Below are 16,816 nucleotides of genomic sequence, written 5' to 3'. Positions count from 1 at the left end.
CCATAATTATGTTGATTTAAGTAATGGAATTTGTTTTATTGTCCGTAAAGGCCCTGTCACACTAGACTGCGCTTTTACTGCGTTTGTACGACGTTGTTAAATTTAACAAAGCGCCGCGAGATCGCAATAAAAAATGTAATATTTTTGATGACATGAAGACTTCACGGAGTCCCCACGGCGATCATGGCAATGGTAAGGAGCTTCCACGGCGTTATAGTTGGCAAATGTCTACGTTCGGACTGCGCTTCTACGACGTTCTTTGCGCTTTCACTGTGCATTTACGGCGCTCATACGGCGCTCTCGCGGCGCTCACACTGCGCTGAAATCGTAAAGCTCCGTCAAAGCGCCGTGCACACGCTGTATAAGCGCGGTAGAGACGCTGCACAACCTCCGTACAAGCGCCGTGGATAAACACGGCGTTCATTCGGCGTTCCTTTTGCGCTTTCCCGGCGCTTCTGTTGCGTTGTAGGAGATGCTACTGAGTTGTTACGGCGCACTTACTGCGATCCCACTGCGCTCATTTTAGAACGCCGAGTGACGGCGTTTGTTTTGAGCATGTTCAAAATGCGCGCCGTCGGTCGGCGTTCTATGCGACGCCACTACGATGCTGTGGCGATGCTGCGGCGATGTTTGCGATCTTACTGCGCTCACCTCGGCGTTCTGAATTTTCTTTGGACGCCGTGAGAACGCCGTCCTAGTGTGACAGGGGTTTAAGGTAGGCTAATATGTTACGATGATAGCTTGATATATTTTTTTTACATTTATATGTACAACCCATGAAAAGACCCACCCAAAACGAGTCTACGGCTTCCATCAATAGATTCATTGTAGATGCTACAGAGACTTCCATCCATAGATTTATTGTAGATGCTACAGAGGCTTCCATCCATCCATAGATTTATTGTGGATGCTACAGAAGTTCTATCCATAGATTTGATGTAGATGCTACAGAAGCTTCCATCTATAGATTTGTTGTAAATGTTACAGAAGCTTCTATCCATAGATTTGTTGCACAAAGATGTTACAGAGGCTTCCATCCATAGATTGATTTGTCGTACATAGATGTTACAGAGGCTTCCATCCATAGATTTGTTGTAGATGCTACAGAATATCCTCGTGATTATGCAACCTGTTCTTTACACTGTGGATTTTGTCATTTTTCTTTCTATGGAATAAAGCAGACGACAAAACGAGATTGCCATTTTTAAATCTGTTACATGTTGTATTTATAAATATTGCTGTGATGCTAGATATAATTACCAAATTGTCTATTTAACTGTCTGAATTGATGATAGAATAGATCAAATTCGTAGACAGAGTTGATAAAAAGGCCGACTTTCGCTTATTGCTTTGTCTTAATTGCTCACAAGGGATATCTCCTTACAAGAATTCACACTGATTCTCACATATTTTTGTAGCGTAATAATAAAATTTAAGGATAATAATGTAGTGATTGTCATTCCATAATGTTGTAAAATTTCCAACTTGGAAGTATATGTTTTCAAGATTGGAGGAGAGAATCTTTACACAATGTCTTATTGTCGTCTTATTGTTGGCATGCAATGAATGAAGTTCAACATTCTAAACAGACTACTTCTAGCCCTTAGAGAAATTTTCTTCCAAATTTGATGTTTGATAGGAAGTGATTAAGTAATCGATATATTTTGACTGTTGGAATGCGATAATTCGCCGTCTTGCATCGTCGTTTCCTATTTCATATGCCCAAGAATAATACGTTCGATGCCATTTGTTTAAATCAGAACAAAAACAATTTTAAAAATGTGCAAAGTAGTCAGAAATATTTTTTTAGGATTCATATAAATACTTAATACATCTATTGTGCACTTTTCATTAGAAATTACTGCTATAAAAGTTAAATTTGCTAAGAATTAGCACACATTATTAAATAAAGTATTATTGTACAATAAGTACCAATTTATTAATCAAATCAACAAATTAAAGAACAGAGTTTTGAATATCTAACTTTTCTTTGAAAACTTGAGGTGATGTTGTTCTCTCCTTTTACTTTAATTGTTAGTACATGCAAATGTTTATGATCATTTTACAAATTATTACACAAATTTATATATCTGCATTTCTATATAAAAGGACCATAAAAGGTGGTTTTGAGTGGTTGCAATATTGCTATCCCATTTTGTGTCTGTAATTCCAAACCTTTATATCCATTATCCAATAATCTCCGCATCCCTGAAATACAAAATTGTCGGCATAAACTCCAAAAGAATCAGACATGCATGTTAAGATAATACTTATCCCTGTTTAATAAAAACTCACTCGAAAAAGCAGTTTGTCTCAATAACATGTACAACTAAATTACACATTTCAAATTTCATGTTTTGCTTCGTATGTTTTATTTTTTTCTGTTTCGACAAAGATAAGCAAGCAAACAAACAAGACCCTTACCCATCTTTCTTTTCACATATGTAGTGAAAAAAATTATGGCAAGCCACATCTAGCCATTGTCCACTATTTTTGTCAATAACAACACAGTTTTCATCATTTCCCACACTGTTTGGTTCATTAGGTCGCCAATTTAGATAACTAGCAGAGGAAGAACTTTCAACCCAGACCCAAACTCCTTCCTCCTGTATGTCATTCAATCCAATATAGTAATAGCCTTAAATAAATAAATGCACCAATCAATTTTTATCAATCAATCAATCATAGACAGAGCTATCAAGTGTAAATAAATGCAAGATAAAAATATTTAAACATTAACAGTTGGTACATGTACTTAAAATTAACTTATGAAAAAGATATTTCGATAGAACCTAGCTAGTAATTGTATGTTTTCAATTCTTTCTATACATTACATTTCAACGAAAAATCATTTAAAAATAAAAAATAAAACAACAAAAATCAACAACGTACTGTATTTATCTTTAATGTATCCTGCTATATAAGCATTTTCAGCAGCTGTTTCTATCTCTAATAAGGCACCACCGAGCACTTGACATGATAGCTATGAAATATGTAAACAAATCAATAAAGTTAACAACACCATTATTATTGTACGATGATATGAACTGTGCAATCCTTGGTCAGTAAAAATTAATTTATCTCATTTTTTGTTTGTTTAAAACAAATTAATTTAGAATATAAAAAAGTGGCCAGTCCTCAATATGTCACATTCACCTGTCCAAACTTTACAAAAAGCAATAACAAGAAAGAACACCCCCCCCAAAGAAAAAAAAACAACAACAGCAACATCAAAAACACACACACACACACACAAAATATACAACAAAAACAAATTACACCCCACCCCCGAAAAAGAATAACAACAACAAGAACTGAGCACTCGCATTGTTTCCATATAGATGTACAATGCAGATCTTTTTTTGACTTAACAATCCAAGACTTGCCTTATTTATCTAAATTTTATAAAAAAAAACAAAGTTTCAATATTTTGAATTCTAGTGAATATTCTAAATGATGTAAAAATGCATGAAATGGGATTTGAGCACATTTTTTTTTATCATAGCCATTGTTTCAAAATCTACAACTGAATCTGGATTTACCTTTGCAACAAGCATTGCCTCAGTATCATGGCTAAAATGATAACAAGTGGAGTCATGTCTCATCCAGCCATCTGGACAACTGCCAACTGTAATTAAATCATAAAGAATTGTATGAGGAATGACATACTTACAAACAATATGTAAAATATTTTTAATTGATGTAAATATAGAGTTTATTTTTAAGTTACTGAGATGTAAGGGGTTAAGTACATGAATTACTAAATAACATAATAATTTTTAAGAAATAACAAGCTCCATATTTTCAATATTTTTGGTTGGACTTTCAATGGTTTCTTAGCATATCTTCAGCTTCATACCTAAAATATTTAAAATATGGAGTTTGTTATTTCTTAAATATTATTATTTTTTGTTATTTCATTACTGCACAATGATAATTTATCACGATTTAACATTAATTACTATATATGTGAAGTTATTCAGAATTTAATCCGTATAAGACATTTGTTCATGTAATAAAACAAAATTGATTGATCAATATCATATTTCACTGACAAGATTCAGTTATTCAATAGTCGTTAAATTACTATTTAGTGATAATTATCATTTTCTAAAAAGTGGAAAAAGTATTCTAAAAATTATTTAAAAAAAAAATTCATTGTTCTAAGACAATATAAAAATACTGTCAAAATTCATCTTTTCAGTACACAAATATGTTACCCTTTATAAGCTTTAAAACTTTCGGTCCCTTTCCTTTTACATTAATATATCTACATGTATTTATAAAATATATATTAACAACATATTATCATCATTAAATAAATTAAATATTACGGCAATTACCATTTATAACAACAAAGAAATATAAATAAAATGTACCGATATTAGTTTTCGGAAATGGAGAAGAGTATGAAAAAAAGCTTTGTTTTTAGATACAAAGCAATACAGGCTCCAAAACGGGTTAGAAGTGTATCATTTTTATGGATCATATAACATTGAGACTTTTTACTTATACCAGTATTCGGCACACCCTCTATGGTTTCAGTAACAAACCAATAATTAAAATATTTCATCGACCACCTTCGATCACGTCTATTGATTGAGATAATTTAGGTGGGTTAAAGTTTTAGTAAGTTTAAACACTAATCAAGAGTATCATATTTGTAAAAAATATTATTGTTACGAAATGATATACGTGATTGTGCACTGTTAAGTTGTGCCATTGCTTTAATAAGTTTAATATTGACATCTGCAGTATAATTGACAAGGTGAAGATCCAGAACATTTTTTGTCATACGAAAGTTTATTCAAACGCGAGTGTAGTAATATAAAGGTAACTATCTTTATAGTTCTAATTTTTGTACACTATTGTTAATAACGACAGAAGTTGATTGTCTATGTGGGACACTGTTTCAGTCAGATACCGACTATACAAAAATATGTTACAACGTTACTGTTCTTAACTAATGACAAGAAAACAACATAAGCTAGTTTGTGGGTGATATGGATATAAATATAACTTATTTCAACAGATTTGAAAAAGCTAATCAAAATTGTATACTCACATGACAACTGCATCAGTAGCAGCAGGATATATATAAACAATCCAAACATACGTGTCTTCATTTTATGAATTCCTTAATTTTAGTACAAGGTTTGAAATAGTTTTATTTATCTATTTCGAATGACCTTTTAAGTACAACTCTCTAAATTTGCATGAGTTTATCAGTTTTAGTATATTCCTCTAAATATAGGTTTGCAAATCAATTCAAAGCTGCAATGAAATCTCCCATTGTAACTGATAAGATAGATTACTTTTGAATCTTTATACTTCACAACAGCAGGTGTCAAGTGCTGTGTGGCAGCTGTAAAAAGTTTCTCAATACTTCATTTAAGTGTTGTTGTATTTTTCTGTGATTCCATCACTTTATTTTGTGTCGCTCTTGAGTACCGCTTAAGCCGGTGCTAGGGGGCTTGAGGGATATTGCACTTTTATTATCCCTCATGTACAGACTTAATCAAACCGAGTCTGCAATTTTGTTGAGACTAATGCTTCTGGGGGATCACAATTTATCCAGATTTTTTTTAATTCAAGGAATTGAAACATCCTTAAGGTTGAGAGACTTACATGCAAAGTTGAATTTTGTTAGACGCAAAATGTTATGTTTTTACATTTACAATATTTGGTTTTCATGGAGGTTTATCTGCCTATAGTAAGTGACGCGCAGTTTTCTTCATTAATTATCTTCTTTAAAATAAATCATAATGATATCATCAGCAGCCTAGAAGACCGAGACTCCAAATTGTTCAGCAAACAGACTTTATTTGGATTGTGAGACGTAAAGTTGGAATAACTTCAACGCTTAATCGTAAAGATGTTAGGATCTGTATGTAAATATTGAATCACCGCTCCTTCGATCAATTATCACGACTAAAGACACTTGCTCTGACTACTCTACCGTTTTAGAATACTATACTCAACATCACTAATTCCGCGTCATCACTTATTTCACGGTAATGGTATATTTTTATGTGACCAGTGCTAAAATTGGTCAGAATTGACATATACAACAAAGTTTTTTGTGCAAAATATTTTAAATCTCTAGATTTTTACGTAAAACAGAACAACATTTTACAAATTTCTGCAAAAAGCAACAACAGTCCATTTAATTTGTGTATACGTCTGAAACAATCATTATTTTCTAAATGTTCTTGTTTGTTGAAAAACGAAATTTTGAGTTACAAGGTAAGATAGTTTTAATATTTAAAATTAAGCAAAATGGCATGTAGAAATTTTAAGTGAAACATGAAAAAGCTTAAGTTTAACACTATGTACCGCGATTTAAATGATGACATATAGTTTTCAAAATGGCCGACATATGGTCTACGTCTGGTCCAGTAAAACTAATTTTGACTGAATATACTGTTGTTTCCCTTTGTCATACAGCAGAAAATACCTATTTGTTACAGCTTATGAAAATTTTTGTACCATAAGTTTCATTTGTTGTTCTCTTTCTGGTTTCCAAGCGTTAAGTACCGTGAACTAAGGAGCTCAGTATAGTATGTATTTGCCTGTGTGATATAGTCAGATTATGTCATGTATTATACATCACATAAACTGACAAAGTGCAAAACCTTAAACAGGCCAAGAAAAATAAGATTTAGAACAGGCAACTCGGGTCAAATCTTATCCCAATACTTCACTAACTTTTAGCTCATTTCATTGAACAAGCATCGGCAAACAGTACAGTATGATAAAAATCTTTTGAATTTTCAAATCTCGTTAATTAAATTATGGAAATAATATATACTACATATGGATTTAGTTTTATGTTTCTTACGCATAATACATAAATTATATCTAAATGTCATATTATTCAGGAACATTGACTGATTTTGTTTTGATAAAATGTATATTCTTCAGAGCATAATGTTTAAGCCCATTCTCTTCTTTGTATTAATAATAAAAAAACTGGAGCTTCTCAATAACTACGTTATAAACTGAAAATGACATATTTAGAAAGGAAGAAATATAAATTATTCTATCTTTTAAAAAATGTGTAAACTAGATGTTGATAAACTCTTTTCTTTACATAACTGACATGTTTTGCATACAATGTAAAACAAATGATAAAATGATCCAACTTTTATTAAAGTTATTTCAATTTCATTGTAACATTTAATAACTGTAACATCATCTTTGATTGATTATTTCCCTACAATCTCTGAATCCCTGAAAATATAAAACTAAATTGCCAGCACAACTTACAAGGATTGTACTTTATTATCAATTTAAATAGTTTACTTTTTTAAATATATAACTAAAGTTTTTAACATAAACTTTTCTTATCCTTCAAAAATAAATAAGTAAATAAAGCTTACGTTCCAAAAATTTATAAACATTTTCAAGATTTGATTGTAGAATTGACATAAGATTGAACGAGTATACATACACACTATCCTTTTCACATATGTAGTTGAAAGCCAGGTGACAGGGCGTATCGTTCCATTGCCCAACGGTACCGTCAATTACTACACAGTTTTCATCAACACCATTGTTTGGTTCTGTAGGTCGCCAATTGATATAACTGGCTTGTGTTTTACTCCCAATCCAAACCCAATTGCCTTCTTCTTGAATATCATTTAAGCCAATAAGGTAGTACGCTTTAGAAAAGAGACACAAAAACAAACAAACATGGAGTACTCCAGAACAATATATTTATTATACGAGATCATTTGGATCGTTATGATAATTTTAAGGCAGCACTGTCATTTCGGCCTTCTGTTAATTTTTTCTGGTTAATAACTTCGTAATTTATGATTTGGTATTGAAATAATATCGTAAAGACTGTAGTTCATTTCCACAATGTGTCAGGCGAATATCACGGTCGGTCTGTAGCATAAATGTCATACTGACTTCGAAGGAACTGTCTCATAGTGATTCAAACAGTTTTTCTATAAAACTGTAACATATATTGATTCAAACAGATTTGGTACCAAATGAAAGTCTATTCAATCAATGTTTCGAAGAAAACAATCGAGTTTGTCAAGTTCATTTTCTTTTCTTCGATTACTATATGAATAAAGGACATACTTTGTTTATCTCTTATGTACGCTGCTAAATAATCATTTTCAGTTGCTGTCTCAATCTCCACTAGTGCACCACCTAGCTCTTGGCATGATAACTGTAAAATAAATTTGCAAGTTCATTTTACCATTTTACGATGAAACCATTATGATCATTATTAATATGTTTTACATTTTGATACTTTTTGAAACATAGAATAGAATCGAATAAAAGTATTTTTTTCCTATCATCAGTCTATTTAGGGACTTATAATCAAATAATAATACTAGTGCTCAATATGTACATGACTAAAACTAAATAATAATATGTACATGACTAAAAACTAAATAAAAGCCTGATTATAGTTAGCATACACAATTAACAAAAGACTTTTTAACAATACGAAACGGAATCATATTAAATGACAACAATGAATAAGGATATGAAGTAAAACAAATGTGTGAATGTAATAAAAAAAAGCAACATGAACCTAAACTAACACAATAATGTTTCTTGCTAACCCAATAAAATGTTCTATGTAACATGTTGTATACAAAAAAGTAAAGTAATAAACATCTTAAATGTGTTCTCATTAGTACTTAGCAACTATTTCTACAAAACACTCATGGATAAAGTTCGTCGTAGCAGTATTAGTTTCATTCGGCTACTTCTAATATGATTTTGAATAAGACACATGATTTACTGCGGAATGACGCGATTTATTTTGCGAGTCGTCATTTAAAACACAAGTACATAAAACATTCACATACATCAGCTTTACACTTCATGACCAATTTTAAATTTTCTAGCTTTCTTGCAAAACATTTTTATTTACATTTTCTTCAAATGGAAAGACAATGTTTTCTTAATCTCCGTATACAAATAATGAACTATGCAACTGTCTGTAGTTTACCGAAATAACCAGGCTAAAATTAAATCATGAGCAAACAAGTTGTAAATGTTTCGCATTTGGACAAAACGCATTGATGTAAGAGCTGTTGTATTGCATTGTCTTAAAACATCTGTATTCTTTTCAATATATCCATTTGTTGACTTTTAGAAACAAGGAAACAATTTCGTTTTGAAGAAATTTATCTTTTAAAAAATTGTACTTTTCTTTTGATGATTTGGATAGTGTTGTGCGGACATATTATTGGTTTCAAAAACTTAAATAGCCGCATTTGATAAAGTAAAGCGAAGTTACACGGGTGATGTTTATTTTGGTTAGATTTAATGTTGTCTTTAATGTTTTATAGTCTAAGTTTATGCTCAAATTTGATATTTTATCGTGTCACAGTGTCACACGAATACTACTGGTACGGACGTAATAGTATTTTCGTGTTGTAACGCTTCCATCTAAACATACATTCGTCTAGTTTACAAAGATAGCATTTTGTTTAGCTCTTTTAAAGGTATGCAGTACACAGCGGACCATTCCTTCGCAGCCATGTTACACGTTATCAACTGCTCAGGCTAATTTAATCTTTTAAGTTTTTTTAACATTTTCAGAAATACTAGAAATTAGCAACGTTCTTTCAGAATCATTATAAGGTCACCTCAACACAGTTTCAATTTATTGTGAAGAATAACATTTGAAAATTCGATCACCCACAGATAAATTTCGATATCCGCTTTATTTTTAATTTATGAGCACTAATTCTAAATTTAGTTAGAGACGATAAAACAATCTGACATTTAATTACATCCAAATAAATGTCATACATATCTTTTATTTTGACTAAGTTCTTATAGTTTTCCACTCTGGTTTTTGTCGTTCTGTTTATTTGATTTTTAAACTGACTTACGGCACAGTTTTTAACACTTTCCGATAAACTCTTTCCGTGATACATGCTTCTTGACTTTTAATTTGAAAACGACACCAAATTTGTTACCTTTTTTAATTTTTCAGTGTTAAAACAATACATCTTTTGTACAATGACTCTTATTTGATCCAGCAGCACGGCAAAAGAAACACACTTTTTTTTTAGATTTCACACTATTAAATAAGAACACGCCATTCGAGCAGACGTATACCAAACAAAGTGAATATCTTCAGACAATAAATGAAAGATAATTAGATTAAATATGTGCCAAATTTAAAGCCAAACGCTCACTTACCTTTGCTAGCAGCATAGGTTCCGTATCGTGGCTAAAATGATAACATTTGGAGTCATGCGTGATCCACCCATTTGGGCAACTGCCATCTGGAACACAAATGGTTTCCCTTAACTTGCTGATTTTGTGAAACAGTTTTGTTCCTTGTATATGGAACAGTTTATTAGAAGAATACAATTTATATTTAATTTTACGTCGCACAATCACAGCGGAGGTCATATGGCGGCTTTTCAGCTTTAAATGTTGAGGAAAACCTCGTGTGTGGCCCTTCTTAATTATTTCAGGCATGGACAGGTACCTTAGAAAAAAACCCCGAAAGTCCCTTGTCCGTGGGGAGATTCGAACCTCCAGCGGCAAGGGCAAGTGGTTTAAAGTCAACGACCTTAGCCTCTCGGCCACAGGCGCCCCTATCATAATACACAGCACATGTACATACACAGGTACATATATAAACACATACACACAGGCACATACGCACAAAATAGTTGCACGTGTAAGCGTACCAGCCTCTGTACTGCTGGCGAAGGCGAATCACCCTCTGTTTTAGCCGCAGATTAATAATAAGGAATAGCTTACTAATATTTGTTCGTTTTCTGAAAATATGTACATAGTCCTTAAGGTATCTGCCTCTGAACTCTGGGATCAGATAATGGGTTCGAGCCACACCAAGGCTCCAATTGCTGGTTATTTCCAGGAAACGGAATAAAAAGAAATCAATCAAAGGACACGTTTCACAATCGAACAAACTAAATATCGGGTATCCTTTATTTAAATGTGGTATTATTTTATTCATTTTCACGGTAAATAGCGCAAGTGAAATTGAACACCATTCTCTACCAAAGATGCGCAACTGCGCAATATTTTCTTATGTGGTTGAGAAATTGCAGATCATACGGGGTCTTTACGAGAGTGTGAAACATGAAATATTCTTTCATCAGAAATTTAGTCTTATCCATGATGCATCTATGAATTCATAAGAAACTTGAATGTAGCCTATTATTATGTGAAAATATCTTAATAACTTGATAAATATGCGTTCGTACAAACATACTTACAAGTACATTTTGCCACATATAAAAATATATATACAAAAGATCCAAGCAAACCAGTCGTCCTCATTCTTATGTTTAGGTGAAAACAGTGTATTGTTTACCTTTTCCAAACGGCAGTGTTTGACTAAAATGCCCCTTTCAATAAGATAGCATAAGATTACGAGGGCTCTTCAAAATGTTTTAAGGCATCGGGAATTTTAAACTAAAGCTGATTTCAAAATTGCTGTTATTGTAAAATTGTTTCAAAATATAGGTTTGTAATATATCAACCCAAAACAAGTAACAATGAGTCGGTATCTGACCATGCCACTAAAATATTTACACTGCTAAGTGTGACAGAAGACATAGATTTAGTAAGTAATGTGAATGACTTCCAATATAAAACATTTTCCGACGCCTGCTTGAGGAGTTGTCACAATGATAAGATGTCTCATTTATTATAATGTTTTTAGACTGTATGTCTATTGTTGGTTGTTTAACAATCACCCGAACGAAGTACAAATGTTAAGATATTTACTGAAGTATCGCATAGCATTTACAATTAATGTCCCTGAGCTTGAAAAATTCTTGATTGGAGTAAAACATATTCAATCTGAGATCTTTAAGAGGCGTCCGTTTACAAAACGGCAAGATCAATATATCACCTGATCAACAGTTCCATTAGAATAAAATAAAATGTTGTTAGATCTATCTGTCTAAATCATTTTCTCAGATTTAAATGATGCTTTGGAATAGTTTGTACATTAATCGTACAATTCACATTACCTTCACATCTGACATATAGTCGGACACTCTGAGTTGTTCTTTTGCAATCAAAACAAAAAGGAATAATTTACTTTGTAAATGAGGTTATATGCCTACAAATATGGGCATATGTAGATTTATAAGTTTTCATCTTTAAAAGATTATTATATCTGGATACAAACTTACGTAAGTGCATACGTTTATCAGGTAGTGAACATATCAGGTAGTTAACACAATGCTTCACAAGAACACTGTGGCGTTATATAAAGTTCGGAACTTTAAACTTATTTATTTATAACAGAGAGACATGCCATGAAGTGTATTTTGGTCGGGATATATTTCAATATTAAAATATAACAAGTAATGTGCACGGTATGTTCATGTTCTTAAAAGATTGATTTCTTATTCATTTAAAGGCGGTGCTTTTTGCAAAACCCATGTAATTTTCCTTTCATTAGATTTAACATTTGATTCAAAATCGTTATCACAACTGATAAGATGTACGTAAAATAATGTTAACATTAGGTTCACATGCGTGTGTTCAGTGAGGATGTTTGTCGATTTATTGAAATACATATATAATAATAATAACATAAGGTAAAGAATTGTCTCAATATGAGACGTATAACGGAATTTTGAGTCCTGTACGAGTTACGACTCTGTTTCCTCAAATGTCACCAGTTCATTCCCAGGCAGTAGACTAATAATAGTGTTTGAAAGAGCTTTGGAATCCAACAATCATATGTTTGTAATGTTACGTGTAAAATCATTTGTTACTTTACTCAAAGAAATTAACTTTATTAGCATATTCTTTATCAATACATTTCTTCAAAGTATTGAGTATTTATCTTTAAATTTGCACCGAAAATATAAAGATGCTTGTAATCAACTGTAATTGTTTCAATTTGCGATGTCTACTCTGATTTACTCATGTCATGACAAACATGAAAAGCAACTCAAAAGAACTGCCATTTGTGGACACAGTAATATAAGGTATTTACGTTTATTAAGTTGCTAGGTAACTGGTAGCTTTGTAGAATAATTTCCTTAAGCATCTCTGACAGACACATTCCAAATGATATTGGAAAGGGGCATATAATGTTACAACTCTCCGTCCTTCTGTGTTTCTTTCCTTTGCATGTATCTCACACATTTGAACTTTCACATAAAAATACCGTTCAGTGTTTCGGACGTCTTCAATTTATAAGATTTGTTAATGTGATTGAAAAATGTAACTGTTGACTTAGTTTTAAAACCACTTTATTCATGACAAATTTGTATCAATGTATTGTTTTAGCAAATAAATATAAATGCAATACGAACGGCCGAGTGCTTATACATACGTGATTGCGATATTATAATGGTCGAGAGTCAATGTTATAGCAAAACTAACAGTCATGTGTCAGTATGTAAATGCTATACCCAGGTAATAACTTGTTTTTTTGTGTGATAGGAACACCTATTGGTTTAGGCGATTTACAAACACAATGGTCAAAATGGAGACTTTAAAGATTTACTAATACATGAAACATAAAAACGACCTGGATTTATTTAACTTTTGAATACGAACACAGGTTGGATGACCGTTTTCGGCCGCTTTAAAAAAATTGTATTGACATTTCAAGGCATATTACGAAGACAATCAATTAGTTAGCATTTGCATTTATTAATGTCGTACACAGAAAGTAACCATCATAACAGAATGTTTCAATGTTAGCCAATAATTTCTGTTTCTCTGAAAAGCAAAGTGCACCTTCATTAATTACAAATGTAATGGATTTAAAGTGATAATGTTAACAAACCAAAACGATATATTAAGTTGAAATTGATTTCCAAAAGCTTCTTGTTTAACTTGCACTATTTGCAACTTGCATAAAAGAGAACGATGCGAAAATTTAATACATGATTTTAAAGAGATATGTTTAAGTCTTACGTAGCATTCGTTTCACATATATAAGGTAAAACATTGTGGCATGGCCCATCGACCCATTGTTCTTTTCCTTTGTCCATAACAACACAGTTTTCATTGTTTCCTACATTGTTTGGCTCTCCAGCTCGCCAGTTAAAGTAACTTGCCGGAGATTTACTTCCCATCCAGACCCAAACACCTTCTTCCTTCAAATCGTTCAAACCAATCCACCAAGAATTTCCTGAAAGTCACAACTTTATATTCAAAGTAACCAACTTTCTTACCTTATTACCTTACAGTATGGTAGGGTATCAATCCACCAATAAGTTTCTTAAATTCACAAGGATTTATTCGTATTTTTGTCATTCAAGGTAACAAACAACTATTCACTCGTCATTCAAAATAATAAACTTTCTTGCCTTACTGTAGGGTAAGGTAACTATCCACCAATTAGTTTCTGAAAGTCACAACTACATATAAAAAATTCATTCGTATTTCAATCATTCAAAATAACCAACTTTCTCATCTTACAATAGGATAGGGTAACAATCCGCCATTTTTGTTTTGAAATGACATAAAATTTTCTTCGTTTAAACAAAGTGCATTAGAAGAAAATTATTTCCCCTGGTTTTGTTCCCGTCGGATCACATGAGGGCGCTATTCGCGCCAAAATCAGCACGTGATTTTCGGAATAGCGTTGCAAATTCATTCAGCGCTTGGTTAATCGACTGTCAACATGTCCGAAGAAGAAAATTCAATTCCTTTTCAACCTACCGATAACGGTTCAACTCTACAGGCTCAATTAGCTGAGCTATCAAGGCAGCTTTCTTTACAAAGGCAAGACGTAACAGAATTGAGAGAAGAGGTACGTGGCAAGAATATTTCCGTCGGCAAAGAGGTGAAGAAAATCAAATCGGACATTGATATTACCTGGAAACGACAAGGTAACAAAGTTCAGTATACCTTTAACAGTGATATTATCGACTTACTGAATCAAGCCATTTGGGCAATTGACAATAACAAATACGCTTACTGCCGATATATCATTTCCGAGACTTTGGACAAAGAGAAGCATCGTCAAAAGCTTATACGTATTGCAGATACGTCCGAAGCAGGCTGGGAAACGGTTAATTGCTATACCGCTAATCCACTGGCAAGCGATTCCGAGGATGAAACTAAACTCCGCAAAGCTGAGAATCAGGCTCTAAAGAAACGCAAATTAAAAAACATCTAAACGTCTCCAGTCTTCAGCTATAACCAAGTCGCTTGCAACACATTAAACGTTATTTCATAACTAAATTGTTCTGTTGTTCATTCTATATATTTTGTAAATATAATGGTTGTGATCATATTGTATCCGTCGGGGACGATTTGAGGGGAAACTATTATTTAATAGTATTCTAGTCATTCAAAATGACCAGCAACTATTTACTAGTATCATAGTCATTAAAATAACCAACTTTCTTTTCTTACAATACGGAAGGGAAGTGTAGGATAGGCAGGTAGGTAAAGACTGACAGGAATTTTTATCATTGCATGTCAGAGAGGTATTCTGTGAGCCTATATAAAGTCAATAATTTAATCTGGAAAAAAAACTGGTGTTAAAATCAACAAATCTCTGCTTAATAGAAAAAATATCTTACCCTGTTTGTTTTTAATAGATCCAGCAATGAATGTATTCTCACTGACAGATCCTATCTCAACTAAAGTACCCCCTAACTGTTGACAAGCCAACTGTAAATTAAAACACAACTGAAAAATTAGTTCATGTTATAGACATGTTGTGTTTGTTTGTTCACAAAGATATATTGACTTTAATCTAATATAAGTATCTTTTAGAAAGCATGTATTTTATCATTTGACATATGTGACAGAATTGCACGTTATATTTCAAACTTACATTTGCAACTATAGCCGACTCCGTGTCATGACTGAAGTGATAACAGCTAGACTCGTGTCGTGTCCATCTGCTTGGGCAACTTCCATCTGTTGTTTGATAAAATTTCTCTTTATAAATTAAAAAGACATAATTATGCCAGAAAATTCATGTGTTTACCTAATCATATATTTAACTGATTCATCAAATACTGTTATGTGGTCACGTTAGTTTAAGAACAGTTTGTGATAAATAAAAGACAACAATGCATTATGCTTTTACAACATTATTTTTGTTAAAACACTCACATGCTAATTGAAGCGTTATTGATGAAAGAGCAAACAGCAGCAAGAACAAGTTACACAAATCCATAATATTTTGTTAAATTGAAAAAAAGTATTTCACGTATCTATATGTTCTATCTTTATCTTTTAAAATTAGACTATATATATTATCTCTTTCTTATCTATGACCTTAAGGTATTAGCACCCTAATGCATTACCTCCGCTTTGAAGAGTATTCAAATAGGCTAGAATTACTGTTAACTACATTGAAAATGAGGGCGATGGGTTCAATCCCCAGAAGAGTCAACTTTTTTTTTCTTTTAACATTATTTATGTATCTCTCATGTCCCATATGGAAGGAAAAAAGTGTTTAATTTTGAATTTTTAATTTATATAGGTATTTATTGGCTAAATTATGCTAAATCTAGTAATAAATATGGTACCTGATATTTTCAAAGTGTAATATAATCAAAACTAGACGGTAAAAGTATTTCATATTTTACAAGATCAACCAATATACGTTTATAAAAATTTAGGGAAACTTTGAAAACAGGCACTCATTAGTGTAAATTTTAAGAATTTTTTTAATTAGGCTCCCTAAGTAGAAAAATGGTCAGACATGATGTAAAAATGGGTGGGGTAGGGTAACATTTTTATACAGATTTCATGAATTTTAAGAAGAAACCATATTTTTTCTTATGTGGAATGTTAGCTGAATGGTACTATTTGTTTCTTACCAAAAATTCATGGGAAAACATTTTTCATTAGA

General features: G+C 32.2%; 3 protein-coding genes across 3 annotated transcripts; all 3 read right to left on the bottom strand.

Moving 5' to 3' along the window:
• Positions 1–2,030: 2,030 nt before the first annotated feature.
• On the bottom strand, positions 2,031–5,223 carry LOC132713068 (perlucin-like protein). Its single transcript, XM_060695533.1, has 5 exons — positions 5,066–5,223; positions 3,543–3,628; positions 2,893–2,983; positions 2,425–2,638; positions 2,031–2,208 (listed from the first exon to the last, which is right to left on the bottom strand). The coding sequence occupies exons 1-5, from the start codon at positions 5,124–5,126 to the stop codon at positions 2,187–2,189; spliced, it is 474 nt and encodes a 157-aa protein (XP_060551516.1). The 5' UTR covers positions 5,127–5,223; the 3' UTR covers positions 2,031–2,186.
• Positions 5,224–7,131: 1,908 nt separating this feature from the next.
• Positions 7,132–11,367, bottom strand: LOC132713056 (perlucin-like protein). The gene is made up of 5 exons (XM_060695504.1): positions 11,238–11,367; positions 10,186–10,271; positions 8,095–8,185; positions 7,454–7,664; positions 7,132–7,233 (listed from the first exon to the last, which is right to left on the bottom strand). The coding sequence occupies exons 1-5, from the start codon at positions 11,299–11,301 to the stop codon at positions 7,209–7,211; spliced, it is 477 nt and encodes a 158-aa protein (XP_060551487.1). The 5' UTR covers positions 11,302–11,367; the 3' UTR covers positions 7,132–7,208.
• Positions 11,368–13,624: 2,257 nt separating this feature from the next.
• On the bottom strand, positions 13,625–16,231 carry LOC132713055 (low affinity immunoglobulin epsilon Fc receptor-like). The gene is made up of 5 exons (XM_060695503.1): positions 16,072–16,231; positions 15,788–15,873; positions 15,531–15,621; positions 13,912–14,128; positions 13,625–13,713 (listed from the first exon to the last, which is right to left on the bottom strand). The coding sequence occupies exons 1-5, from the start codon at positions 16,133–16,135 to the stop codon at positions 13,692–13,694; spliced, it is 480 nt and encodes a 159-aa protein (XP_060551486.1). The 5' UTR covers positions 16,136–16,231; the 3' UTR covers positions 13,625–13,691.
• Positions 16,232–16,816: the final 585 nt, after the last annotated feature.

This window comes from Ruditapes philippinarum, unplaced genomic scaffold (genome assembly GCF_026571515.1).
Source record: "Ruditapes philippinarum isolate M1 unplaced genomic scaffold, ASM2657151v2 ctg100_1_1_1_1, whole genome shotgun sequence".
In the NCBI taxonomy this organism is placed as follows: Eukaryota; Metazoa; Mollusca; class Bivalvia; order Venerida; family Veneridae; genus Ruditapes; species Ruditapes philippinarum.
The sequence above is the reverse complement of the archived record's forward strand: the minus strand, read 5'-3'. Positions and strand labels throughout refer to the sequence as shown.

Bases quoted from the DNA above. Each gene is read 5' to 3' on its own strand.
- LOC132713068 (XM_060695533.1), bottom strand. From the start codon at position 5,126: ATGAAGACACGTATGTTTGGATTGTTTATATATATCCTGCTGCTACTG. The intron at 3,629-5,065 runs GTGAGTATACAA...ATTTAATTACAG, and splicing joins GCTACTGATGCAGTTGTCAT to TTGGCAGTTGTCCAGATGGC. The intron at 2,209-2,424 runs GTAAGGGTCTTG...TTTGTATTTCAG, and splicing joins ATATGTGAAAAGAAAGATGG to GGATGCGGAGATTATTGGAT.
- LOC132713056 (XM_060695504.1), bottom strand. From the start codon at position 11,301: ATGAGGACGACTGGTTTGCTTGGATCTTTTGTATATATATTTTTATAT. The intron at 8,186-10,185 runs GTAAGTGAGCGT...TTTATTTTACAG, and splicing joins AACCTATGCTGCTAGCAAAG to TTATCATGCCAAGAGCTAGG. The intron at 7,665-8,094 runs GTATGTCCTTTA...TCTTTTCTAAAG, and splicing joins GTACATAAGAGATAAACAAA to CGTACTACCTTATTGGCTTA.
- LOC132713055 (XM_060695503.1), bottom strand. From the start codon at position 16,135: ATGGATTTGTGTAACTTGTTCTTGCTGCTGTTTGCTCTTTCATCAATA. The intron at 15,874-16,071 runs GTGAGTGTTTTA...ATCAAACAACAG, and splicing joins AATAACGCTTCAATTAGCAT to ATGGAAGTTGCCCAAGCAGA. The intron at 14,129-15,530 runs GTAAGATATTTT...TGTGACTTTCAG, and splicing joins ATCTATTAAAAACAAACAGG to GAAATTCTTGGTGGATTGGT.